Source organism: Hemicordylus capensis, chromosome 13 (genome assembly GCF_027244095.1).
Source record: "Hemicordylus capensis ecotype Gifberg chromosome 13, rHemCap1.1.pri, whole genome shotgun sequence".
Lineage (NCBI taxonomy): Eukaryota > Metazoa > Chordata > Lepidosauria > Squamata > Cordylidae > Hemicordylus > Hemicordylus capensis.
The window spans coordinates 5600494-5627668 of NC_069669.1; the positions used below are offsets into that span (position 1 = coordinate 5600494).

Here is a 27175-nt window from a genome sequence, read left to right on the forward strand (position 1 = left end):
TGAGCTGTGTAGCATTGAATTTGCTAGAGATCTACTCTCCCCTACCTTGGACCGCACAACCCTGGACAGCCAGAAATTCCCAAGAGGTTTTGAAAATGTAGCTAAAACGCTACCTGTGTGTTTAATCACCACCAGGGCAACAAGTAATAAATCTCGTTAAAAAGGCCATTTTGAAACTAGCGTAATAAAAACATGGCAGCAGAAAAAGTTTCAGAAAAATTGAACAAGGCACAGATGTGTGTGCAGAAAATGTCCCAGCTGCTGGGCTAAGGTGGGGCAAGATTTATGCTGGAGGCTCCGGAGGGGAAGAGGAGGAAGCCACTGCCGCCGCCGCCCGAACTCCTCAGTGGAGCTGTGCATCCAAGTCATATTTCTCGCAGAACTTGTCTGTGAAGGGGATGCAGGTGAGGAATTCGCACCACTCGCAGCGGATGGGGTAGAAGTAGAACAAAACCACCAGGCCGGAGAGGAGGCCAACAAAGACGAGCTGGAAGATGATGATCTGGCAGCGTTTCCGGTAGAGATCAAACCTGCCAAAGCTGATGTAGGGCAGGAAGGCGAAGGAGAGAAAGAGGCCGCTGATGAAGCCACAGACGTGGGCAAAGTTGTCGATCCAAGGCAGGAGGCCGAAGGCAAAAAGGAAGAGCACCACCGCCAGGAGCTTGAAGAAGGCCCTCCAGGGCCGAGCCAGGATCTGCCAGCTCTGGAAGAGCTCCACGAAGAGGCAGGCCAGGATGCCGAACTGGGAGCCTGCCGGGCCGACCTGAGATGGTGGGAAGACACTTCTGTGAGTCAGACGGCATGGATCTGCCCTCCCCTCTCCTCCCACCAGCCCCTTCTCTCTTTCTACTCTGGGGTGGCCTCCCTGCCTGGGCCAGACTCCTGCAGACGTGGGGGGAGGTACTGTTCACTCCTTGTAAAAGGCCTTGCAAGGCACGTGCTTAGCCTGAATGCTTGTTGCCAAGATCCATCTTTGGCAGGTTGTGATGGAATGCCTAGGAGAGGGGGGGCTGGCCAAGAAAGCCCCTGGCCCAACATGCAGAGGGGTCTCCAGAGAGTGGAGGGAGGCGGAGGGCCTCTAGCACCGCTGAAGTGAACAGACTGCAGGAGGCTGAAAGGGGAAGAAGGGCTAGTCTGGGATGGAGGGCAAGCAGGACTCTTGCCTCCGTGTCTCGGGGCCACGGAGCCGTGAGTGGGTTGGCCCCAGAGCAGGCTGTGGATGGAGGCCCCATTCCATCCTGGCTGAGCCTATCGGCAAGACCAGCTCCCAGCAAGGTATACCTCAGCCCGGTAGGGCAAGAAGATGGCACTGGCCAGGTTGCCCGTCACTCCACTGAGCAGGTAGATGATGGAGATGCGGTGCCAGCCGGCCAGCTTCTCCAGGTCGCGCAAGATGGTCATCTGGAAACACACTGACACCAGACAGTGGAGAATCCTGCCAGCAGGAGAAAGAGGGCTGTGACACCAAGCCCTGGGGGGGTGGGGAGCACTGTGAGCCTGTCCCAGAAACAAAACCCTGGGGCATAGGCCAAGGAGACTCGGGGGTCTTAGCAAGGAAAGTGGGGGAGGGAGAAAAGAACTGCCTTCCTATTTGGGAACACGGGAAACTGCCTTCTACCAAGTCAGACCCTTGGTAGGTCAACATCTGCAGGAGGGCCGAAGTTGAGCAGCCCTGATCTACACTGACTGGGAACAGCTCTCCAGGCTTTCAGACGGAGAAGGATCTTTCCCAGCCCTTCTTGGAGTTGCTGCCAGGGTCTGAAGCTGGGGCCTTCTTCGTGCAAAGCAGGGCCTCTGCCACTGAGCTACAGGCCCTGTGGCAGCCCACCCAAGCATGCTGATCTGCCCTGGGTCTCTGCCATCCCCCATTTAGCAGCAGCCACCTTACCCTGCATGGAGGAAGAGTGAGAGCCAGAGCCGATAGACCTGGTCTGGGACCTCTGGGTTCAGGAAGGGGAGGAGTCCACAGACATCATCCATGCAATGCACCTGACAAGACAAAGCATCTGCGTTCAGCACCAGCAGGACTCTGGCCTGGCCCAGCCCTCCAAGGAGCTCCCAAATGTTAGTGAGGTACCTGAGAGCAGAGAGTGGCTTCCTCATGGAAGTAGCCGTGCATGAAGGTGCAGTACTCTCGCGAGGTGATCTCACACCTGGGAGAAAAGAGGTCAGAGATCAGGGAAGGTGATGGGAGGCACACTGGGGGCAGCTGGGTGGGGAGCCAAGACAGGCCATCCCATCTGTGTGCAGGAAAGGTGCCGCTGTCTCTCAGCAGCCATGGGTCCCGCCACTGCCCCAAGCCCCACGGCATCTGGCTGCCCCCCCTACCTCCCCTTGGTGCCGATGCAGCAGGGGCGGCCCGTGATGGCGCAGTCCATGTGCAGATGGTTGGTGTGGTTCCCGGCACTGTTTTTGGTGCAGATCTGGAAGGAAGGAGAGGGACAGGGCTTGGGGCTTTCATCCTTCCACAGCAGTCTGGCGCACGTGGCCCCTCAGCCCGACACCACCTCGCCCTCAGGCCCTGAGCTGGCCAGCCGGGGAGGGTTGCAGCCCGACCCCTCTGGCAGACATACCGGCCACTTGGTGATGTCATCTGGCCACTCATGGGGATCCGTGGAGGCCGGCTGCTCACACACCCTGCGGAAGGAAGAGCCCAGTTGTGCTCAGAGGAAGGGGCAGGGGCAGAAGCTGTGGGGCGGCCCCAGAGAGGGCACCGACTATGTGAGGCTTAAATGCATGACAGCTTTGATGATGTCAGGGGGGAAGCCCTGCCATACTGCATTGAGATGTTACTTTGCTTTAGTAGTAATAATTAAAGTACTACAACTGCATGATTGTGTTCAGAGCAGTAGTCCTCAAATAATGATCAACAACATATTTGGTGCCCAACTCCAGGATACTTGAGGCTACCTACAGCTTGATAAGGCAGAAACACAAAAGAGCAGGCACTTAGGAACATAGGAAACTGCCATATACTGAGTCAGACCCTTGGTCTATCTAGCTCAGTATTGTCTTCACAGACTGGCAGCGGCTTCTCCAAGGCAGCAGGCATCTCTCTCAGAATCTCTCTCAGCCCTATCTTTGGAGAAGCCAGGGAGGCAACTTGAAACCTTCTGCTCTTCCCAGAGCGGCTCCTTCCCCTGAGGGGGATATCTTCCAGTGCTCACACATCAAGTCTCCCATTCATAGGCAATATAATTCATAGGCGAGCAGGCTCAGGGGAGAGGAGGGCCAGGAAGGCAGGTCACCTGGGCATTTTGCCCAGTGGAGACAGTCTAGCCCCCCCCCCCCAGGCAGCACTTACCTGGGGTCTTGGTGACATACAGAGCCAAACTGCCGCTTCTCTCCTGCCAGCAGGGGGGCGCTGGGGTCCTGCGGCCATTTCACCCACACGGCCAGGGTGGACTGCAAAGGAGAGGGGCACAGGTGAGAGGGGGCACAGCCTCCCCCAGGGAGGGGGCACAGGAGTCCTCCTGCCCAGAAGCAGGCGGTGGGGATAGGGAGGGGTGTGTGTGGCAGAACTGGGGTGGGGGGGTGCTGCCCCCAAGAGGTGGAAGCGGGGCTGGGCCGCCCGCCAGCAGCAGCTGGGACTCACAGAGCATTCCTCCTCAGCCGTCTGCACACAGCCGGACTTGTCGTTGCGCACGCAGCAGGCCGAGTGCTTCTCCTTCTCGCGGGCGGCACTGATAAAGCTGTGCACCTGCTGGTCTTGCCGCATGCAAGGGGAGAACTTGGCCCCCAGGTGGATGAGGGCTTCCTGCAGGGGGACCAACAGCAACCTCAAGCTTCTGCAGGCCCGCTGGGCACCCCAGCCTCCCCGCCCGGAGATAGTCCCCCTCCCCAAAGCTTGCCAAAAGCACAGCGGGCACTCACGGAGCTGGGCCCAATCCAGAAGTTCTCCTGCTGGACGTATTTCACATTTTCGTAAACCGCGCGGTTTCTCAAGACCTGCCGGAGAGGGAGCCAAGGCCGACTTCGATTGACTGGTTTAGACATTTCTGTCCCGCTCTTCCCCCATGGAGCCCAGAGCAGTATGTGTGGCTATGTTTATCCTCACAACAGCCCTGTGAGGTAGCTTAAGCTGAGAGAGAGGGGATGGGCCCAGCTGGGCAGAGGTGTCAGCAGGAAGGCCTGCCCCCCACCATGCCCCTGCTCTCTCAAAGGGGAGCAGTCGGGGGGCGGGCTAGCCCAGAGACGGGGGCACAAATGCTGCTGAAGGGACCCCAGGGAGCAACTTTGCCCCACTCACCGAATCGACGGTCTCGTGCTGCGCAAACCCCACAGGGGCAATGCCGTAGATGGACACGGCCAGGACGGTGATGAGCGAGTGCACGAAGGTGACCCAATAGGTGAAGAAGGGCCTGTGCAGAGAGAGGGAGAAGCCCGAGGCGAGGGAGGGCATGGCCGCTGGACAGCTTGTGGCACCCAGCCTTGGCCCGGGGCCAGCCCTCCCTCTGGCACCCACCTGTGGTCGTCCATGTCCTCGATCTGCTGCTTCACGTGGCTGTCGATGCGCTTGCGGTAGGTGCGGTTGGTCAGGCGGCCCACCATGCCCAGGCCGTAGGGGCGCTTCTCCTTGGCAAAGAACTTGCGCACAGGCACCGTGATGCGCTGGCCCCGCCGCTGCAGCCCCATGCTGACCACCTCTTGCCGCAGACGCACCTTGGGCTGCAGCCCCACGGCTCCCTCCTTCTGCTTGCGCCAGCCGCGCTCCAGGGGGCTGCAAGGCAAGGGGGGAGGGACAGGGCGTGACGTAGCCTGCCTGGCAAGCAGAGTGCGGGGCGGTGGGGGGGGCGCAGTCTCCCCCTGCAATACACACACACACACACAGAGGCATTCTTGCTTGGCGTGAATTGTGGGAAGGATGTGGCCCCGGCAAGCGCGGAAGCCACTCTGGGCCAATGCTGGTTTCCCTTCCCTTCCCTCCCCAGCCTGCGCTGTCATGGCCCGTGGCTCCCTCCCCTACCCTGGGGAGACCCTTGCCTGGGCGTGCACTGCTGCCAGGCTCGGCCTCCAACTGACTGCAGGGTGGCCAAGCCTGGGAGGCAAACAGATGAGCCCTGGGAAGCCAAGGCAGCCAGGCCGGCATTTGGCTCTGGCCGCGGTGCCCGCCCGCCCGCCCGCCTGTGGGCTTGCTTGGAAGCAAGCAGCCTGTCCTCAGGAGAGGCCGCTGGGCTCTTAAGGGAAGGGTTCTCCCTGCCAGCCGGCTGAGCGACCTCCCTCCATCCTCCGCAGGCCCCAGAGGCCCCTCCAGGTCTGCTGATAACCCCCCAGGTGCTTGACAGACCCCCCTGCCGCCTTGGTTCCTCAGCTGCCCCTCTGCCGGAGAGCCCGGGTGAGCCCTGGGAGCTGGATGGCACAGCAGGAGGAGTGCCCTGTTTACTGAACAAGAGGCACCTTTTAAAAATGGTGGTTCTCTTTACTGAGCAGCAGGAGAGCAACCTGTCCAGCCCCAGCACAGAATCTCTCCAGGGGCTGTTGCTATGTTTTCTGGGGTTTTTTTTTTTTTTTAAAGATTATGAGCCCTTTGGGGACAGGGAGCAATTTAATTTAATTTAATTTATATCTACGTAAACTGCTTTGGAAACTTTTGTTGAAAAGCAGCATATAAATATTCATCGTATCGTATCGTATTGTATCGTATCATATCGTATCGTAGCACCCAGCAGGCCCAGACTACTGAAAGCCTCCCTGGATTGGCTCCTGCTGGCCAGACGAGGGCTCCACCCAGGCTGGCTGCTGTGACTGGAGCAACTAGGTGAGGAGGAGAGCAGAGGCAGCAGCAAGATGCCTTCCCTCGACCAAAGGGAAAAGCAACTCGCAGACAAAATGGTGATGAGCGAAACGGGTCATAGTAAAAGTCCTCTGTGAGAGGCCCACAGGCATCCTCCATTGCCTGAGCAGCTGCACTTTCATTTGAGACAAGAAGAGCATTTTTTCTCAGCCCCTTTGGGTGACAAAAGTGAGTTTGGATGTGTCCAGACCAGAGAGCCACGGGGGCTCTGGGAGGGCTTCAGGGAACAGCTTTGCTCCTGGCCACTCACCTGGCCAGCCAGAAGATTATGCAGGGTAGCCAGAACGGCAGGCAAAATGATGCCAAACCCAGGAGAACAGCAGAATGTGCAGAGTTCTGTGTTCCCTGCATCCCCATTGGACTCACAGCATCAGGTGGCTCCTCTCCAGCTCGCTTCTGTCCAGGGCGCCCCCAGTGAGGCCCGGCTGAGACTGCTGGGGCTTCGCCTCCATCTCCTTGATGGCAGCTTCCGAGGGCGACTCAAAGACTTCATCGGGATACGTGGAGAGTTCTTCATGGAGGACTCCTTCCTAGGCAAGAAAGGGAAGGCCCATCAGCTGGGGCCCCAGAAGTGACGGTGTTCCGGCCTCCCGCCTGGATTGCAAAGAAGCTGCTGGGCTCTGCTTACCCGAGCAAAGAAGGAAGTGTCCAATTCCTCCGGGAAGTCCACCGTGTCCTCTTCCAGAAAACTCGCCGGGGTGAAGCTGCGCCTCTGGGCCCTCCTCAAGGTGCTGTCCTTCACCGAACGGCCCTGCCAGGAGAGAATGCAGCTTGCGAGAGCCTGGGAACCCCCAGAGGAGCAGGGGGACAGAAGCCCCTCCATGTGCCCGGCCTGCAGGCCAGCAGCACAGATGCCTGAGGGGGCCTTGTGAAAGGCCAGCAGAGGGAGGCACAGGCTCCAGGCCACTTTGTGGAGGAAAGGAAGACGGCAAAGAATAAAACCACATGGTCCATTTGTCATGGGATACAGGTGAGCAGTGGCACAGGATGCTCTCTCCACCCCAAATGGCTGAGACACTCCTGTTGCCAAGATCAGCTCGCCCCTGGAAAGCCAAGGAGCCTATCCTTGGGGCAGGAGAGATCCAGTTCGGGCACAACATGTAGCACATGGGCTTCTCCGTGGGGAAAAAGGCCGTGCCGGCAGAAGAGAAGCAAAACAGACCTAGGGAAGCGACCATTTTCCTCCAGATCGAAAACAGCTGGGGCAGGGGGTCCTTCGCAGAGAGGCAGATTCTTCACCACCACCCTCCACCTCCCAAGAAAGATGGGACGCTTTTCCCCACCTGAAGGTGGTCCCTGGGCAGAGCAGCAAAGGACTCTACCAAAAAGGACAGGAAATCAAAGTCCCCCTCCCTCACTGGTGGCCCCTAAACCCTGCACCTACTGCTTTTCTTCACAAGCAGAGTCTCCTCACTCTGTACAAATGCGTGCACACTGACACAGACACAGCCAGCAATTACCTTCACCAGAGCTGCTGCTGCCCGGAAACTCATCTTGGCCACAGACTCCCTTTTCCGCCGCCGGGGCCAGCGGCCAAAGCCCGACCGGGAGCTGGTAAAGGAGCACAGGGAGGTGGCCCCCGGCGTGACTGGCGTGTGTGGCATGCTGCAGCCGTCACTCTCCTCGGCCATCCGGAAAGCCCGGCCTCGAGCCAAGGGGTCGATGATCTGCCACAAGGAGAGGCCTCTGGTCAGGGGGCGCTCCTCAAGGCCACGCAGCCCTGCAAGGATTGGGAGGCTGCCTGGCCTCAGGAGCGGACAGGGACAGGAGAGGAGAGGAGCCCATGAAGCCACAGAGGAGCCCCAAAGGAGATGCCCCCCTCCTGCCATATGTTGCAAAATGAATTTCATAAAGGGTTAGAGGAGGATCCGGAAGCCCGTAGCAGCTTTGCATGCAAAAGGGCCCAGGCCCAATACGATGTCGTTATAGTCTTCCTTCTACTTTGTTTTAAACCAACTTCAGGGCAGCTAACGCCATGACACACCTGGCAGCATCTCTAGACAGGACTTGGAAAGAGTCCCTGCCTGAGACTACTGGCAGTCAGTGCAAGCAATACTGAGCTCGATGGACCAGGAGCTTGACTCGGCATGGCAGCTTACCGTGTTCATCAGGAGCAGCCATAGACCACTGGCAGAGCCCCTGCCATGAGTACCCAGAGTGTGAGACAAGAGGGGGCAGTTGCCCCTGCCCCCAGATTGAGCCAGTTCCCATTGAATTCAGTGGGGCATATTCCCAGGGAGGAGGATATTGGATTGCTGGCTTTGCCTCCACTTCACCCCACCCCTAGAAAACGTCCTGAAGATGCCCATGACTCCTGCTTTACACACAGAAAATCCCAGCATCTCCAGGTAGATGTTGCCAGGGTCAGTTAGATGGACCAAGGGTCTGACTCGCTAGAAGGCAGCTTCCGCCATTTATAAGCCACCGCCTTGTCCCTCCCTTGCCATCTGTACCCCAGACACTCCAGGCAAACGTCCACACACAGCAGCACAAGGCAGGCTGCACAGCTTCAGGTTGCAGGTACCACCTTGGCTCCCACATGTACACAATGGCCTGCCAAGGACCGCTCTAGGTTTTTAAACTTTTACAGGGGATCCTTTCTTATGGGGGGGGGCGGTGTTCTCTCTCATTTTCTTCATCTCTGTGTGGAATGAGTTTTGTTCTAGGCGGCAGTATCCAGGCACTGTGTGCGCACCTGCATTCAGAGTGGGGCCTTCCTGGTTCAACCTGAGCGGGATCTAAAATGAACTGAGCGGACGTCAGAAAATGTGTGAGCGCATGCACACGCGCACACCTTAGAGGGAACATTGGGGGGCGGGGGGACATGCAAAACTTGACATAACCTCCCCACCATCCTCTTTCTACCCCTCAGGATCCAGCCACTTCATTCCACTGCACATGTGGACCAGTTTTCCCTCTAACAGGGACTCCCGGACGCTGTTGACTACGACTCCCAGCATCCCCAGCTGCAATGACTTTGGCTTGGGGATTATGGGAGTTGCAGTCAACCACATCTGGGGGACTGTGGGCCAGGCCAAATGCTACGAAGCATCTCCCTCCCCGGGTCCTCCTCCTGGCCCCGCCAGGGCTCCCAGCTCACCCTCTGCATGCCCAGCTGGCAAGGGGGCACGTAGAGAGGCGGTGGGGTTTCCGTGCTGGTCAAGGAGATGTTGTCCTGGCTCGGGAGGTCCAGCTCACGGATGACCTGAGGCTTCAGTTTCCCGTAGCGCATGCTGCAATGGCGCAGGCTCTTCCGCTGCCACTTCTGCGTGGCATCACTTTCCTTGCTGACTCCGAACCAGTCGGCCGTGCCCCTGAGGAGAGCAAGCACAAGGGCGAGAGCCCGCAGTCAGGCAGAGAAAAGCCATTTCCAGGGCTGGGCCCCACCCCTCCGCAAACAACCCCGCATCTTGGCCCTCCACAACCACCTCGCAGCTGCTGCAAAACCCACCTGAATTCTCCCCCACGTGGCCTCACGCTCCTCGTGCCAGACCCGCTGCCGCCTGACCCAGCAGCGTGGCCAAGCCGGGCCCAGGATGGAGCCTGGAGGAACCATAGCAACAGGCCCCAAGATGGCCGCCAAGGCCCCGGCCTAGTCAGGAGCAGGGGGATTAGCCGGAGAGCGACTGCTGTTAGTGGCCCCTGTGACAGGAGAGCCTAGTCGTGGGAGAGCCCTTGTTAGTGGCGGTTATTCACAACACGGAGGGATGCAGACAGCTCACAAGGCTGGAGGCAGAGGCGGCCATGTTGGGAGGGGCCGGGAGGGACAACCTTTCTGAGTGCTGGGTTTAGGCACAGTGCTAAACCCAGCACTGGATTTAGTGCTGGGTTTACAGCTTGAGCAGTGGTTCCCAACCAGGGTTCCTCCAGATGTTGTTGAACTACAACTCCCAGCATCCCCAGCTACAATGAATTGTGGCTGGGGGTGCTGGGAGTTGTAGATTGGCAACATCTGGAGGAACCCTGGTTGGGAACCCCTGGCTTAAGGCCTCACATTATGACTAAACTTCGAGCTTTATATTAACTGGTTGAAAAATAAAGGCGAAAGCGGGGGAGAGACTATAAAGCAGGTTTTTTGATAGGAAAAAAATATACACATATGGCCACATAATTATTGAATTTATAAATCTGTACAGAAATAAAATCTCAAAACAGAAGTCGGATCCTGGATGAGAAATTTGGTGCAGATAAGTTAGACTCTGGGATCTTGAGTTCCGTTTTAATCTTTGCCAAGTATATACCGTATTTTCTCACCAAGAACCCACGGGTTATCCATTTTTTTGCCAATGGGAGAGGGGGTTGCAGCGACTTAGTGCAGGCTTCCTAGAAAGACATTCACAGAGACTGTTGCTGGCTGTCGAGCACTTTTCCTTGGGGGGGATACTGGAAAATGTTTAGCGCATCCCTGGATCACACAGGTGCGAGGAGGCAGGTAAATTGCTCTCTCGCCCTGTAGGGAGCAGCAGCCCTCTCACCCGTTGACTTCTCAGCAAGCAGCAAGTGCAGCAAGTAGATGAATGTGCGGGTTTTCAATGTGCAGGTGCAGCTGGGTGCACGCTTTCTAATTGAAATAGAACAGGGAAGCTAATGAACGGAGGGCTCCGGGCACGTATGGGCTCCTGTCGTGGGAGGGGACTATGCAAGAAAATATGGGACATGAGACAGCACGATCCCCTAGCCTGAGAAGGATTTCAGGCCAGCAAATACCAGAGCGTGTGTGAGAGAGCGGAAGAGAGAGTGTGCTGCTACAGAGCTGTGCTTTCTCGCTGGGTAGGCAGAGTCTTTATAGTCTTCCTTTCTCCCTCTCCAGGGCCAGAGGACACAGAGCGGGTGAGCCCCATCGGGACACAGGGAGGGTGAGCCATGGGGGGTCCCACCACAGGATCAGAAGCGGAGCCGCCGGGGATGGCTCTGCAGCCGGGGCCCTTGCCTGGATCCATCCCTGCCTCCAGCTGGCCCAAGGCACCAGTGTTCCCTGTAACAGAGATTCCCAGGCGTTGTTGACCGCAACTCCCATAATCCCCAGCCAAAGGCCATTGCAGCTGGGGATGCTGGGAGGTGTAGTCAACAACATCTGGGCATCCCTGTTACGGGCAACACGGCAGGGCACTGGGAAGAAAAGGCAGGCTGAGCTCATGCAGGCCAGAGAGGCTGCCACTTGGAAATAAGGGGCCCTGTGTTGGAGGGCTTTGAGGGGCGTGTGGGGAGTGCAGTCGTGGCAAGGAGGGCTACCCACTGGAGCAGGGCGGGGGGGGGGGCCGCTATCGCTGCCGGGTCTTTCATGCACCTCACACGCATGCACTGGCAAGGGAGGGAGGGAGTCACACCAGCACTGCAGGTACCTGAAGAGCGTCCTGGGCAGTGACTGGCGCTTTCTCAGGGGCCTCCTGCCCACCTGGCGCCCCTGAATGGGCAGGGTCTGAGTCCTCTCAAAACGCACCTGCCTGCTGCAAAGGAGAGAGAGCTGAGGGCAGGCACCAGGCGGGTGACGGGGAGAGGGAAAGGCCAGGCAAGCAGGAGGTCCCGCCGCTGCTGCTGCCGCCGCCGCCGCCCACAGCTGGAACAGCCTGGAACCCCGGAAGCTGCCTTCTACTGAGCCAGACCCTCAGGCCACCGCTCCGTACAGCATCCCTCCGGAGTCTCAGTCTTTCCCAGCCCCGCCTGGAGACAACTGAGGACCATGCAAAGCAGAGGCTCTTCTGCAGAGCGGTGAAAATAGGAAGCCGCCTTCTGCGGAGTCAGGCCTTGGGTTGACCTAATGCCGGAGGGTCTGCACTGACTAGCAGCCGCTCTGCAGGCTTCCAGGCAGAGAAAGGTCCTGCTCCTTGGAAATGGGGTCAGGGATGGAAGCTGAGAGCCCGTCTCTCCCGCGGGAACTCAGTTTCCGTCTGGGAAGGGCTTGGGGAGCCTCTGGGACTTCTGGAGGGGTGGAGAGCAGGCCCGATGGCATGGCCTGGCACCCAATGAATGCCTCCAGGACTGGCAAGCTCCTGCCCCCAGCACACGCACACACACACACACACACTTTCTTCCTCGATGCAGAAGCGCTGGCACCGCCAAGCCAGAGGGTGGCTTGAGGCACACCTGTGAAGGCACCATGCAGCAGGAGGGCACAGCACCCCTCTGCTGTGGGGAAGGCTGAGAAGCAGAGTGGCCTGGCTCATTCGGGGGCTGGGGTGGGGGGGAATCCAACAGCAGGAGGGGTGGACCAAGGCGACCAAGTGGCCTTGGGGGGCAGCCTCATAGGTCCCCGGGCCCAGGACAGGGGCACCTAAGCTGCACACGGCAGCTGGGAGTGCACATCTCACTGGTCACACACACACTTTGACACCCAAGAGCACATTCACCCCCTGTTCCTTCACCAGAGCAGCCACTTCCGGTGACGCCAGGGGAAGAGACCCCAGAGGCCACTATCCTGTTCAGGAAGAACACAGTCCTTCCCTCTCCGTGGCGCAGGGATAGGGAGGCCCCCACCAAGTGTTCCCTCCAACAGGGATTCCCAGATGTGGTTGACTACAACTCCCAGAATCCCCAAGCAAAAGCCATTGCAGCTGGGGATTCTAGGAGTTGTAGTCAACCACATCTGGGAATCCTTGTTAGAGGGAACACTGGCCCCCACCCTGGCAATCTTCATGTGGACGAGCAGGGTCTTGCACGCCCCACCCTCCACCCCCTCCTCATTTAAATCCACTTCTGAAGCATTTAACAGCACTGGATGTTTGTTAAACCGAACTGCTGACATGAATATTGTCTGAAACAAGGCAGCAGGCTGAGGGTGGGGATGTGAGCACTCTTGACAAGAGACCCCCCCCCCCCCGCCCTACTTGCAGCCCTGATCCAAAGGCCTGATCCTGCAGCCCCCTGGAGTTTTTTCTGCACTAAAGGGGCTGCGTGGCCTCAAAATACCTAATCTTCAAAGACCCTGTGCATCAGCCCTGTAACACCTCTGCTTCATCCAGACCCTTTAAGGGCACTAGCATCCCCTAGGTGGGCTGGGTGAACAAAGCTGACCATTAGCATCATCTACATATACAGCAATGACCATTGGAGGGGGGGCAGTGATGGCTCCTACCCTGGCCAGGGCCTTGGTGACCCCATCCCTGGAAACCCCACGAAGCTGCACCGCCTCCCCCCAGTCCTAACCCCACCAGTATTCACTCCATCAATCAGGATTTACATTTCCAAAGAAACCAGCCCATTGCCACTTGGGGAACCCCGGTGGGGTCACCCGGCAAGCCTGGCAGCAAGGGCAGCCCTGCCATGCAAGCGGAGGGGGCTGCAGCTGGGAAGACTGAGAAGGGCCTGGCTGATGGGCTCTGCCACCCCTTCCTGAACAAGGGCCACAGCAGGACAGGATCAGGCCAAGCTGCTGCGGGTGCGGAGTCTCACCTCCGGATGGTCTGGGTGATGGACATCTGCCTCTGGAGGACCGGCCGCCGCAGCTCGTTGTGGGGGGACGGGAAGCGGGTGTTCTCCGCAGGCATGCTCACGCTCCGCAGGAAGGTCTGGCGCCTCAAGGGCTGGTGGAGACAGGGGTGCCCCTAGGTCATTCTGGAGCCTGGACCAAAAGGCCCGTGGAGGCCTCATGCAGACCCACACCATGACACACGCAGTATCCCCGCCACGCATATTTCTTTCCCCACTCCCGCTCTGTCTTTAAAGCAGAGGTTACAATCGTGACCGCCGGGCACAGTAGCAGGCCAGCACCACTCAGGACAGACCAGGAACATAGGAAGCTGCCATATACTGAGTCAGACCATTGGTCCATCTCGCTCAGTGTTGTCTTCACAGACTGGCAGTGGCTTCTCCATGGTTGCAGGCAGGAATCTCTCTCAGCCCTTATCTTGGAGATGCTGCCAGGGAGGGAACTTGGAACCTAGATGCTCTTCCCAGAGTGGCTCCATCCCTTGAGGGGAATATCTTGCAGTGCTCACACTTCTCGTCTCCCATTCATGTGCAACCAGGGCGGACCCTGCTTAGCTAAGGGGACAAGTCACGCTTACTACCACAAAGCCAGCTCTCCTCTCCTAAGGAGGATTGGAAGGACCCCAGTGGGTGTGGAGGCCCTGGACTTCGGCCCGGAAGTCCAGGGGGAAGAGCGCCTCTGAGTGGAGAAGTCAAAAAGCAGCTTGGAGCCCTGCAGCCAGCTAAGAAGGGGGCCGGCGCAAGCACCGGGCTCAGAGCTCAGAAGGGTCCCCGCCAACTCGGGTGACAGCAAAGGTCTCCGCTAGGCTGCCGGAGGTCAACAAGCACTCCTTCCACCCAGCCCTACAAATCTCTTCCATCCTGGCCTCCTTGATTTGCCGGGGGGGGGCTTGCTCCCCAAAGCAGCTGCGGGGGCTGTGCAGTGCTCCCTCTGACACCCGGTCAGAGGGAGCACTGCACAGCCCCCGCAGCTGCTTTAGGGAGCAAGCCCCCCCCCCCCGGCAAATCAAGGAGGCCGGCGAGCCTTTGCCCCGAGCCCCCCTCCCTGTGGCCCAGCCCACTACCTGTGCCCAGGACAGCTCTTCAGTGGCAGTAGCGGACATGGGGACGGGGATGTCCAGCTTCAGCCAAGGCGGCTTCTTCTTCTGCAGGCTGCTGGTGCTGTCCCGGCGCTCCTCGGACATCCTTGAGGCTCAGCTGTTGGGCCTGGAGGGGAGGACAGAGAGCGCAGCTCAGAGGCAGGCAGGCTGGCAGGACGAAGCACTCCCTGCAGCAAGCGCCCCACCCACGAGATGTCCCCCACCCCCACCCACCCACACCCCACCCCTCTTCTTCTTCTGAGGGCCTGGGGGGGAGAAGAGCAGGGAGAACAAGCGGTCACTCAACTGGCAGCCCCATCTCCCTCAGGGGCCCGGGGCATTCCCCACTCCCCCAGTTCAATTTTAGCTCTGCCCTGTCCTCAAGCCAAGAGCACACACCAGGACAAGGGGACGTGTCTGCTGGATAGCCCTCCGCAGACCTGGAGTTGGCGGCTCTGCCCTGCCCTGCCCTGCCGCCGCCCGCAATGGCCAGATCCTGGCAGCTGACTCAGCCTCAGAAGTGGCTGCCTGCCACAAGCCCGTTTTGCTCTGCACAGGAGCTTTGCAGCCTCCACGGTGGGATTTTGGCACCGGTGGCCCGGGCCTCATCCAGAGCCCTGGAGAAGCCATCGAGGCCTCCCAATGGAAGGGCAGCAACCGAGCTGGCCGGATGGAGGGGAGGCGGCCAGCCAGGAAGGCCTCCCACTGTTCTGGCCGAGCAAGAGGAACCTGGGAAGGGGAGGGGAGCCCCTCGCTGGCCAAGAGGCCGAGGCCGAGGCCGCCTGCCCCAAGAGCCAAGCTGCGGTGCTTCCAGCCACAGGGCCAGCCTTCCCTCTCCGGCCATCCAGGCCAAACCAAAGCATCTGCCACTGGGGCTGTCAGGCCCTGGGCTGCCTGCTTGGGCCAGCCAGAATTTGCCTGAAAGCCCAAATTGCCCTCTGCATGTCCAGAGAGAAAGCAAGTGGCACTCCATCACACAGAGACCAGGACTCTGCAGCTAGTCCTGCCCCCAAGACTGGAGTCCCCACCACACTGTCTGCAATATTCTGCCAAGGATCTCCTCGGCAGCAAACTCACTCAGAGGAGACTGGCCTCAGTGACAGGGGAGAGGAGGGAGGGGAATTCCTGCTCCCCACAGCGGTTCATTCTGGGACTCCCAGTTTGCATATGTGTGCTCTCTGGGTGCTCTTACAGCTTCTGCTGCTCCCTCCACCCTGATGACTCCCACTTCTATTTTTAGCCTCCCAACTGTGGTCCAGCCCGCATCTGTCTGTCTCTTCCAGCATGAACGTGCCCATGGCCGGACGCCTCCCAGTCCCCTTGGACTCCTCCCATCCCACGCTGAAGCCAAGGCCTGCAAGCTTCTCCTCCCAGACTAGAGTTGCCATGCCCCCTGGCATTTCAGGTTTCACCTGGATTTTAAGCATCTCACCCAGATTGCTTCACCTGCCCAGATTAACCTGGATTTCAGCGTGTGTGTGTGTGTGTGTGTGTGTGCGCGCGCGTGTGTGTGCATGCATAAGCTAAGCTCTGGCCCTTGTAGAAGCGGAGTTATGGAGCAAAACGTGCCATCACTCTCCTGTTCAAAAATTATTTTCAAGCCAATTTACACCATATGCAAATTAAGCACCCAGATTTGGAAAGCCAGAATAAGGCAACCCTATTAACCCAGACCCACATCTGTGGCTCGAACAGCCACCTCTATGGGGCCCTTTTCCCCAGGCCCTCCTGCTGCTGCTTGCTGCTGCTGGTGGTGGTGCCACCCCGGGCAGCCCTTCTTGGCCGGACCTCCTGTCAATTCCGGCTGATTTACGCATGACAACATTCCTACACAAAAAGCACTTGTGCACAGGACTTTGGGGGCTGGAACAAGCCACAGCCGGACAGACAAGCAAGGTATTTCTGCTTTGCTTTCTGCACATGCAGAGGAACAAGCGAGCGGAAGCTGGAGCTGCCCCAAACAAGGAACCAGAAGGCCTGGAGCAGACGGAGACAGCGGGAGAGCAGAGGGCTTGGCAGGCCGTCAGCTGGCCTTCCACACAAGCCATCTCTCTGCCACACGATGCCTCTTGGGGAGCTTCTAGCCCCAGCTCTCTAGGCTGGCTGAGCCCAGACTGGTGGGAAAGGGAAGCCAGCTCCTGGGGAAGAAGAGAAGCCCACTTCCACCCACTGTTCCCTGCCCCTCCTTGTCGTGGGAGTTTCTGGCTTCCTGACGGGTTCCCCCCCTACCCATTCCCCTCTTCCTTGAGAAGCGGGTGGGAATCCTTGGCAGCCTCTGCTGGCTAGAGACACGACTCTTCCTCCCAGCTGCACCGGGGCGCGGCCGGTTCCCTCCGTGGTTCAGCGCTGATCACGCCACAGTTCTGCACAACCCAAAGCCAGTGGCCGGGATTCTTCCTGGGAGGCACCCTGGGGAAGGCCTTTGCAGGTGTGCTGAGGTGCCACAACCCCTCTGCCTCTGGCCTAGGAGGCCCGCAGGGCGCACGCACCATTCCTGCCCACAGGCCTGCGCTTGGGAGGGGGAAAGCACAAGCTGGCACCAGGGCCGAGGGGCCTGATCCCCTCGGACCAAACCAGCAGCCGGCACAGGCAGAGCCCTCCAGAGCAGCATCTCAGCACAGGACAGCCAGGCCACTGTTTGAAGCAAGACAGGCACCGAAGCTAGCAGGGGGCTAGAAGGGGGCGGGCAGGGGGCCAGCCTCTTCCCTGCCCACCCCCTGCCCCCAGCAGCACAGTCGCTGCTTCCTCTCCCTTTCAGAGCAGCTGCCCACAAGGGAGCCGCCTGCAAAGAGGAGACATTCCTAAGAACCGGCATCCCCAGCCTTCATCTGGGACCAGAAAAGCCGGTTTGGAATGCAAATGTTCCCACAGGCATCCTGGCTACGGAGAGCCCCATGGAGCCCTGGATGACACCGAGCAGGAATGGGGCGGGCAGGCCTGTCAGCTCCTCTTCCCGAAAGCAGACCAGGCCTTGGCTCCCAGCCGGAGGCACCTGCCTTTCCTGCTCCAGAGGAGAATTCTCTCTCTGCACAGACACCTGTGGATGGAAGTGCTGAGTTGTGGGAAGCTGTGACTGCTGCCTGGAGGCGAGGCCTTCTGCGTCCTCCCCGGCACCTCGTCTCCCCCCACCCCGTTGTTCCCCAGCTGCAGTTGCATCACAAAGAAAGGCCCAGAACAAGACAAAGGGCGATTATTGCCCAGCAGACTGATGTGACAACTACCTGCAGGCACCCTAAACGGAAGCCAAGAAGAACTCCCAAGGTGCTGATGGATTTTCTCAGTAGGTTTCTATTGGTACACGTTCATAAAATCGGTTCAGTGTTGCCTTACATGCTTTGAGGCAATGCTCTTCTTCAGAGGCAATTCTTGGGTGGATACAATTATTCACAATGTTTGTTTTCCTGCTAATTTTATCTACCCAAGAATGGCCTCTGGGGAAGAACATTGCCTCGAAACACATAAGGCAACACTGAACCAATTTTATGAAAGTGTACCCATAAAAACATATTGAGAAAATATGTTTTCCTATCCACCCCCAGCACAGTACCTCCAGGGACTGTTGTTGGTGTCTATCTTATGTCCCTTTTAGATTGTGAACCTTTGGGGGACAGGGATCCATCTTATTTATTTGCTATTTCTCTGTGTAAACCGCCCTGAGCCAGTTTTGGAAGGGCGGTATAGAAAGCGAATTAATAATAATAATAATAATAATAATAATAATCTACAAAGATCTACAAACTGAAATTGAAAGGCTGTGGCAGAAAAAGACTAAAATAATCCCAGTGGTAATTGGCGCCCTGGGTGCAGTTCCAAAAGATCTTGAAGAGCACCTCAACACCACAGGGGGCCACAGAAATCACCATCGGTCAATTACAAAAAGCAACTTTACTGGGAACAGCCTATATTCTGCCACGATATCTATAATAATAACAGCAACAATATTGATAATAAAATTCAGCCATCCCCGGTCCTTGGGAAGGACTCGATGTTTGGATAAAGCAAACCAGTCAATAACACCTGTCCGACTGTTGAATAATAAATAAATAAATAAATAAATACATAAATAAATAAATAAATAAATAATTCATCAGCACCTTTTTCTCTCCCTGCCCTTTTTGCTTCCGATTTGTTGGTGCTGTGTCATTTTTCTCCCCCCAACCCGCTTGCTTCAGATGGACCCGGTCCCCACCTCCAGGGGGGAAAGCTTTGTACAGGGGGAGGCCAAATACCCAGAACAGCACAGCAGGGTTTCAGACAGAGTCCAAGTTGAACGATCTCCACAGAGCAGGTGCCGAGGGGCAGCAGACCAAAGGGATACAGCTCACTGTCCCACAACGGGAACCCATTGCGACGGCTCACTCTGTTCCCAGGCCACTTGACCCAGCTCTTCTGCCTCCCAGAGAGGCCAGGAGATGTGCTGCATGCCTCGATGGCACACACAGCTGGTGCTGGAAAGTCCCTCTCCCTGGCAGGGCGGAATTGTTCAGCAGCCTCCAGGCTGGCAAGAGCTCCCTGGGGCTGGATCCTGGCAGCAAGCCTGAAAGCTCTCTCTCAAGGCCTTCTCCATTGTGGCAGGGGGCAGCTCCGGGGCTTCTGCAGCGTGCAGGATTCAGAGGAGAGGGGAGGGCCATGGGTCACTGCCCGAGGCCAGGCAGAGTGCAGGAGGGATTTGCTGTGGGCCTCGCTCGGCTGCCCAGAGTCCCAACCCCCCTGCAACTGTGTCGGGAAATGCTGAAGACGAGCAGTTCAGAGCAACCTCAGGATCTGGCTCTTCCCCTAAGTAAGCTCCGTCCTGTTCTCAGATTGCTGGCCAGGAGCATTTCCTGCCAGAGGAAGACCACAGCCACAGGGACAAGCGCGGGAAGAAAGGAGCAGACTTCCTGTCTGCCGCATCGCCTGATGTGGAGGCAGCCCTGGCTGGTTCTGCTGGAAGCCACTTTTCTGCCCCTCCCCATGCCCATCCTGGCCAGACACCACCCCCGAAGAAACTAGAAAGGCTGCTGGGGGCTGGAGCTGGCGGGATCGGGCGCAGAAGGAGTGTCCCTGCTGGCAAGGTCCTTTAAAGGGAGACCTGTCTCAAAAATGAAGGGACGAGCCAAAAGGAAGCGGAAAGAGAAGGTCATAGGAACATAGGAAGCTGCCATATACTGAATCAGATCCTTGGTCCATCTAGCTCTGTATTGTCTACCCAGACTGGCAGCAGCTTCTCCAAGGTTGCAGGCAGAAATCTCTCTCAGCCCTATCTTGGAGATTCTGCCAGGGAAGGAACTTGGAACCTTCTGCTCTTCCCAGAGCAGCTCCATCCCCTACCGAGGGGAATATCTTGCAGTGCTCACACTTCTAGTCTCCCATTCATATGCAGCCAGGGCAGACCTTGCTTAGCTAAGTGGACAAGTCATGCTTGCTACCACAAGACCAGCTCTCCTTGCCATAAGGTCCAGAGGGGCAAATCTCCCCGGATGTGTGGCGGCTATTTCTAACCCCAGCACCAGAAGCTCAGGTAGAATATACGTCACAGGCAGGAAAGGGATTACCAGAAGATGCCAGCTTGGCTAAGAAGTCGAGAAGGAAGCCAGAGAAAGCAAGAAGGAAAATCCATGTTGTGCCCAAACGAAGGGTTTAGAAAAAGGTGACTGACGGGGAGAAATGAAAGAGGTTCACCAAACTGTGCCGGGGGTGGAGAAAGCAGACAGAGAGAAGCTTTCTCCCCATCACAACACATGAACCAGAGGCTACTCAACGAAATGGACTGGTAAGGAACTGAGGACAGACAAGAGCCAAGATGTGGTAGGGACCACAAGCCCAGATGGCTCTCCAAGGGGATTCGAGAAGTCCGTGAAGGACACACGTGCCTCAGCGGCTCCAGGTCCAGTGGCAAGAATTGCCCGATTGTCTCTTTCAGGAGAGCAGGGCAGGAAAGGGAGCAGTGTTCCCTCTAACAGGGATTCCCAGATGTTGTGGACTACAATTCCCAGAATCCCCAGCTGCAATGGCTTTTGCTTAGGGATTCTGGGAGTTGTGCTCCACAACATCTGGGAATCTCTGTTAGAGGAAACACTAAAAGGGTCTACCTTCATCTCCTGCTGCTGGGTTTTGCACCAGGACATCCGGTGGGCCATTGTGTGGAGAAGCAGGTTGCTGGGCTAGAAAAGCAGAGCTCTTCTCATTAAAGGATCAGAGTCAAGGAACAGCAAAGAAGGCCGAGGGGTAGAGTTGCCATGCGCCCCCAAATTCCAGGTTTTACCTGCATTTTAAGCATCTTACCCCAGATTGTTTAGCCCACCCAGATTTGCCTGGATTTCAGCTTTCATTTTTTTTTAAGCTAAGCTCTAGCCTTTGTAGAAGCGGAGTTATGGAACAAAACGTGTGGTCACTATTCTGCTCAAAAATTATTCTCCATCCAATTTACATAATATGCAAATTACGCACCCGGATTTGGAAAGCCAGAATATGGCAAAGCTGCCAAGTGGCAAAGGCTATGGGGCTGTCCCTAGCTGCCTGACCACACTAGCGCTTCATCCTGGGAGGAGTTCCACGTGGTGGCCACATCCAACTCTACAACTAGCAAATACACCCCCTGCCCTCGGGCTTTCTGGAATCATGGGGGGGCACGTTAGGAGGGGCTGCTAGCCTAATTCCATATGTGGGTGTCAACATTCTCTTTGCCAGTACTTAGGAACGGAGTGGGAAGTGGCCAAACGGTGGTCTGCATTGAGGAGGGCAGCATGGTGGGGTGGGTGGGTGGGTAGCAGGGAGGGGCCGGCAGCATACCCAGAGGAAACCAAGCAAAAAGCTGTATCATGGGGATGGGGGGAGGAAGAAGGCTTCCTGACCCCAAAGCATTCCAGAACCTTTCAGCCCTACCACTGGCCCCATTCAGACATTACGCTGTACAAGCGTACAGATGTCTATATGCTCATACACGTGTTTGTGTGAATGACTGCACCTGTGTCCCTTTGAACAGTGAATCTGAATACAGGCCCTTCCAATGGGAAGTGTACTTCTGTGCCTGGGTTCAGCATAACATGTGAATGACGGTACCAGTGTACAGATCTGCCCTTGTGCACACTGTACACTCGTCATACAAGGGCTGGACATAATGTGTGAATGGGCCTGCTGTCACTATCAAAACCAATCACACAGGAGGAGGAGGCGGCAGCTTTTCCTGAGGTTCAAATGGAGCCCTCTCGATTTATATCAGGCCTTTTGGGTGCAATCCCATACGTCAGGCAGTGCCCTTGTAAGGCACTAGTGGCAGGGAACCACACCCCCAAACTGTTGTGCTGTCAGGCTAGGAGGAGTTAACAAGTGGTCATCCACAGGAGTCACACTTCATGAATGGCTGAGAGCAGAGCTGGGCAAACTTGTCCCTCCAGATCTTGTTGAACTACCTTGGCACAACTGAGGCTGGGGATGATGGACATCATAGTTCAACCACATCTGGAGGGACAAGTTTGCCCAGCCCTGGCTTAGGTGAAGCTCATGAAATCTGCATGAAATGTTCCTCAAGGAGGAAGAGCTGCAAAGCTCATGAAGGAGAAAATCAGAATTCACAACTACAAGAAGTGCAAAAGAATAAACATTGGTAGGAGGAGCTGGGAAGGAAATGGCTCAATCTGCTGGTGCTGGGTCAACAGATTAAAGCTGCAGTCCTACATGCTCTTACTAGGAAGTAAGTGTCACTATATTCAGTGGGAGTTAGCATCAGCCAAGTGGCATGGTGAAAGAAAAATAAAAGGCTGGGGGAAGCCATTTGCAGCTTGCCTTACAGAAAGCATTGCGCGCAAGGCAGTAACTGACATGAATCTGGGCAATGGATTACCGGACCACACGCTCCTTCCCGCTGCCCCCTGATTGGCTGAGCTGGGCTATAAAGGGTCAGGTGGGCAGCTGGAGGGAGGAAACTGGTCCCTGGAGCCCCACCTGTTTTTGATTGGGTGCCCCTTTCTCTCTGTGCCCTTCAGGTGCCCACTAAACACAGTATGGTTCAGTTGCACCTCAGGAGCAATCTGCTCTGGAATAATCTTCTGTTTTTAGGACTGCCTGATAGAAATGTTTTAATACATAGATAAATGCACCCCCTGCTAACTGTTTATTTATTTTATTTTACATTTATATCGCGCTCTTCCTCCAAGGAACCCAGTATGTGGTGTACTACATACTTAAATTGCACCAGTGACTGTTGCTGTTGTTTCTTTTTAGATTGTGAGCCCTTCGGGGACAGGGATCCCTTTTATTTATTTATCTATTTGTTTGTTTGTTATTTCTCTATGTAAACTGCTTTGGAAACTTTTTTTGGTTGAAAAGTGGTGAATAGATAGTTGTTATTGCTGACCATTAAAGAGGTCAAATGTCAAGTCAGCTGGTATCGGGATGGGTTTATTATTATTATTATTATTATTACTACATTTCTATCCCGCTCTTCCTCCAAGGAGCCCAGAGCAGTGTACTCCATACTTGAGTTTCTCTTTCACAACAACCCTGTGAAGTAGGCTAGGCTGAGAGAGAAGTGACTGGCCCAGAGCCACCCAGCAATTCTCATGGCTGAAGGGGGATTTGAACTCGGGTCTCCCCAGTCCTAGTCCAGCACTCTCGCCACTACACCACACATGAGGCCTGGGTGAAGCTAAGCTGCTGAGGCTGGTCAGAGCCAGGATGGGACAGGCTCCCTAGGAAGTCCCCATTTCCAGCAGAAGACAGGAGAAGAAACAGAGCCCGCCCCACCCACCTGTTCCTCCCCCCACCCCGCGCCCGGGAACCAAAAGAGTCCTGAGAGGCCCCCAGAGAACCGCAGCCCTCCTTCCTATCTAGTGCCCCCCTTGGCCTCGCTTTCCTCTCGCACCCGCCCCCCCCCGCCAGCCCATCCTCCTGCATCTGACCCGACCTGCCTTCGCGAGCTAGCCAGCCAGCCAGGTGCGCCCGGTCAGGCTCGCCTCAAGAGCACATCCCCACCCGGCGGCCGTGCTAGGGCGGAGGAGCGGGCTCCCTGCTCGGCTCACTTGGGGGACTTGGGAGCAGCAGCAGCAGCGGCAGGCAGGGAGCAGCCCTTCGCGAAGCCGACACGCGAGCGCCTGGCCCGGGGAGCGCCTGGCTCACCCTCCCGCAGCCCGAGAGGCGCGACAAGACCCCCGAACGGGTCCCTTCTTCCGCCCGCAGGCCCCTCGGATGCGAAGCCCTGGAACCGGGAGGAGCCCAGCAGGCTAGCCGGGAGCGCTGCCCGCCGGCGACAGGGACCCACGGCCGAGGCGCATTCGCACACCCCGCCCCCAGCCCCCGAGGGCGGCGGGCCTCGCTCCCGGGAGCGCCCTTTGCGCGGGCCGAGGAGAGCGGGGCTCCGCCAAGGGGACTGGCCGGGCCTGCCCGGCCTTGCCCGCGTCCCTCCTCCGCTAACTCACCGCGGGGCTGAGGCGCTCCGCTGCGACTGGTGCTGCTGCCGCCGCCGCCGCTGCCGTCCAGGGTGCAAGCCGAGTGGAGACGAACAGCGAGCGCTGGCCGGGCGGCCATTCAAGAGGGGGCCGGGCTCGGCGCGGCCCGGCCTGGAGACCGAAGGGCGGCCCGGCTTGGAAGGCGGGCAGGGCGCTGACTCAGGCCTCAGGAATGCGCCCTCGGAAGAGCCAGGCGGGAGCGCGGCGCGGCGGCGCACTGCCGGAGCCCATGGCCGGGCCGGCGGGGCTCCCTCTTCGTGCCTCTCCGCGGCAGGTTACCGCCGCCCGGCCTCACCTCCGAGACAGCGGCGGGGGCTGCCTGCCGGCTCGCCCGCCCGCCCGCCCGCCCGCCCGCGAGGGCCTTTCCGCAACGCCGAGCGGCTTCGCTTCCAAGATCCTCCCTTCTTGCTAGCGGCGCCCGGAGAAGGGACGGAGCGGACCGTCCCCTCGCATTGAGCGGAGCTGGCCCGGGCGCCTTCCGCGCGCTCAGGGCCGCGAGAGGCATCGGCCACTCCGAGCCGTGTGGGCTGGCGGGGGCGGGGGCGGCGGGTCTGGGTCGAGGCCAAACCTCTCCCTCGACCCTGCAGTGGAGCCCGGCAGGGTGGTCCCCGTCCTCCTGCTGGAGCTTGGGATGGGAGGGAGGGAGGGAGGGAGGGAGGGAGCCGCAGCCCGTGCCCGCCTTGCCTGGCTCAGGCTCGGGTGCCATCAGTCTTCACCGCTCTCTGGTCACTCGCCTCCACGGTGGAGACGGCCTCTCTCGGGGAAACTCGCTTTATGGTCCGGGATCCTGATGGCCCTTCGGCAGTGGAGGCCCTAGGAACCTAGGAAGCTGCCATATACTGAATCCGACCATTGGTCATCTCACGGTCTACCCAGACGGGCAGCGGCTTCTCCCAGGCTGCAGGCAGGAGTCTCTCCCAGCCCTGTCTTGGAGATGTTGCCAAGGAGGGAGCTTGGGACCTTCTGCAGTCCCTGTTGGAGGCCACGGTAGCGCCAAGAGGCGCCTTCCAACCTGCTGTCCTCCCACCCCCCAACCCCGGGGCCTGGTGAGCATCCGCAGCTGAAGCCCCTGGGCCTGGCCTGGGGTCCCCGTGCCTCCGGATTAGGCGCATCTGAGAGGTCTCCAGGCCAGCGCTCCCCTCCTGACGGTGGCAGGCCTACGCCTGGGGAACAGCCGAGAGAGGAGCAGGCAGCCAGGCCCCAGTGGCCCAAGCCAAGTCTGCTGGCCCTCGAGCCTCACTGGGGCCTGGGCCCGGCTGCTCTCCTGCGGCGCCTGCACCCGCTCCCCCCGTGGCACAGGCTCTCCTGGCACCTTGCTGGCCTTGAGAACAGCTGTGCAGAATGCCAGCTAGAGCCGGCTGTGCCGCTGGGGGAGGTGGGGGCTGCTGGCCGTTGCCGCCAGGAGGAGGGAGCCTTGCCCAAGGGCCCAGCCCGATCCTGGCCCAGGAAGCCAGGGGCAGGGGGGCCGGGCCAAGGGAGCCGCTGGGGAAGCCCACCTGCTTCCTCGCCAGCCTGTCCCTAGGCCAGGGACTGCCCGATGCCTGCTGCTGGGGCCGGGCTGTCCATCAGAGCTGGTCCTTGGCTCCGCAGGTGCTCCCCTGCCGTCCTGGTCACGAGGCCGCCCGGCTGAGCTGCTGGCAGCCTCCTGAGACCTGCTGGTTCTCCATGTGGCAGCAACGCGAAGCAGGGTCTGCCTGCCTGGGCAGCGCCACTGCCGTGCTCCCCTGCGGACGTGCCGAGACCCTCCGGTTGCTTTGTCAACAGGAAGCTGGCAGCCAGCTGCTGCTGCAGTCCTCTGGGGGCTTTGCCCTCGCTGGGTTCCAGCCGATGAATGCAGAGGAAGGAAAGCGGCTTGAATGCCCCTTTGTGACCACGGCGGTCACTGACAGAGGCCCAGTGACAAGCGCAAGAATGTCGCCATTGAGAGTGGCGTCAGCTGCCCTTTTACAAGGGGCGAGGCCTCTCCCTCTCCTGGAAGAGGAGAGATGGGACAGCCTGCTTGCTTTTCTTTCTTTCTTTCTTTCTTTCTTTCTTTCTTTCTTTCTTTCTTTCTTTCTTTCTTTCTTTCTTTTTCTTTCCTCCCTCCCTCCCAGGGTGGCTACTATGCCCAATTTCAGCAGTGTGACCCATCACTCAAGAGGCTTGCTCTGTGCGCTGTGGGACCTGCCTGGCTTGGTTCTGCCCCTCTGCTAGTGCTTTCCAACCAGCTCTGGGTTGTGTGCGCACACACACACACACACTGCCACAGTAGGCAGGAGTCCTCCTTGCGTGATCCACGCCCCACTCCTTTCCAGTCCCCACGAGAGTGACCTCTTGAGGTCAAGAGGCAAGAGACTTGGGGTTGGGAAAGAGGAAGCGAAGGGGACAGGAAGGAGTGCATGGAAAGTGGGGACTTCTTGGAGGGGAAGGGGCGCTTCTTAAAAGGCTCCCCAGGATGAGTCCGGGCAGGTGTGTCCTTAGAGAGCCCTGGAGGGGTCTTGTGGAGCCTGGGGCAAACCAGCCAGTGTGTGGTGGCCGTGGTGGGGGGCTTCTAGCTGATTTTGATGGGGATTAAAGGAGCAGGGGCCCAGGGTAGTCATCCTGCTTGCCTTGGGGCCTGGCCTGCCATCAGATGTGGAAGGGAAGGAAGGCATTATCCTTCCCTGAGGCAAATCCCTTGAATGCTTGCCTGTATGTAGCCAAAGACCTCCTGGCCTGGCCAGCTGGCCCACAAGCAACTGGTTCACTCTGCAAGGCGTGGCTAGCCCTGGCCAGACCGTTCAGTGGAGCCTGGCCAAGGGAAAGCAGAGACAAGCCCCGACCCAGGAACCAAGGAGACTGGTCACCCTCCCAGCCCCTTCTGTGGGACGGACCAAGCCAACCTCAGGAGGACTTGGTCCTCCTTCCTCACGGGAGACCAGCTCCCGAGCACGCTGGGAAGACCAGAATAGCCCCCTCTGAGTGGCAGCTCCCTTCTGAGCAGACCAGCATTTGTGGCAGGCTATTTTAAAACCCTGGGCAGGGAAGGCTATTCCTAGCTGCCTATGGCCTGTGAATCCCAGGACTCACAGAGCCTCTGCAGCAAGGATCCCCTCGGGGGCCATTTCCCCCACGGCATGGGAGAGGTCACCCCCTCGTATGCCGACAAAGGAGCTGAGCCAAGCCTGCCGGGGCTCTGCAGATGCACAACCCAGGCAGAGTCTCCAGAGAGACCTGTTGAGCTGCGACTCCTGTCCTTGCAGAGGACCCTCTTCCTGTCCACGAGGTCGTGGAAATGTCCAGCATGGCCCATGGAGAGCGGCCAGCCTTTGCAGCAGAGAAGGTGCTGCTGGTGGTGCTGGTTCCCTCCCCTTATCCTCCCGGGACCCCTTTCCTGCACCTCAGTCTCTCCCTCAATCCAGCAAAGGCTCTAGAGAGGGCAGGCAGTGCAGAGAATGCGGGCTGTTTCTCGGCCTCCCCCCTGGTGCTCACGG

General features: G+C 58.2%; 1 protein-coding gene across 6 annotated transcripts; it reads right to left on the reverse strand.

Moving 5' to 3' along the window:
- Positions 1-87: 87 nt before the first annotated feature.
- Positions 88-25529, reverse strand: RHBDF1 (rhomboid 5 homolog 1). 6 transcript variants are annotated; one of them, XM_053276326.1, is made up of 19 exons: positions 25220-25529; positions 14284-14425; positions 13184-13314; positions 11137-11241; positions 8895-9108; positions 7255-7461; positions 6423-6545; positions 6161-6324; positions 4466-4720; positions 4250-4361; positions 3874-3948; positions 3596-3757; positions 3305-3405; positions 2574-2637; positions 2329-2423; positions 2078-2153; positions 1889-1989; positions 1282-1435; positions 88-763 (listed from the first exon to the last, which is right to left on the reverse strand). In XM_053276326.1, exons 2-19 carry the CDS (start codon positions 14401-14403, stop codon positions 344-346), a joined length of 2679 nt encoding a protein of 892 aa, XP_053132301.1. In that variant the 5' UTR covers positions 14404-14425; positions 25220-25529; the 3' UTR covers positions 88-343. The 6 variants fall into 6 exon arrangements, with proteins under 6 accessions (XP_053132301.1, XP_053132302.1, XP_053132300.1 ...); XM_053276327.1 differs by lacking the exon at positions 25220-25529 and adding an exon at positions 23694-24249 and having other exon boundaries at positions 11137-11238; XM_053276325.1 differs by lacking the exon at positions 25220-25529 and adding an exon at positions 23694-24249.
- Positions 25530-27175: the final 1646 nt, after the last annotated feature.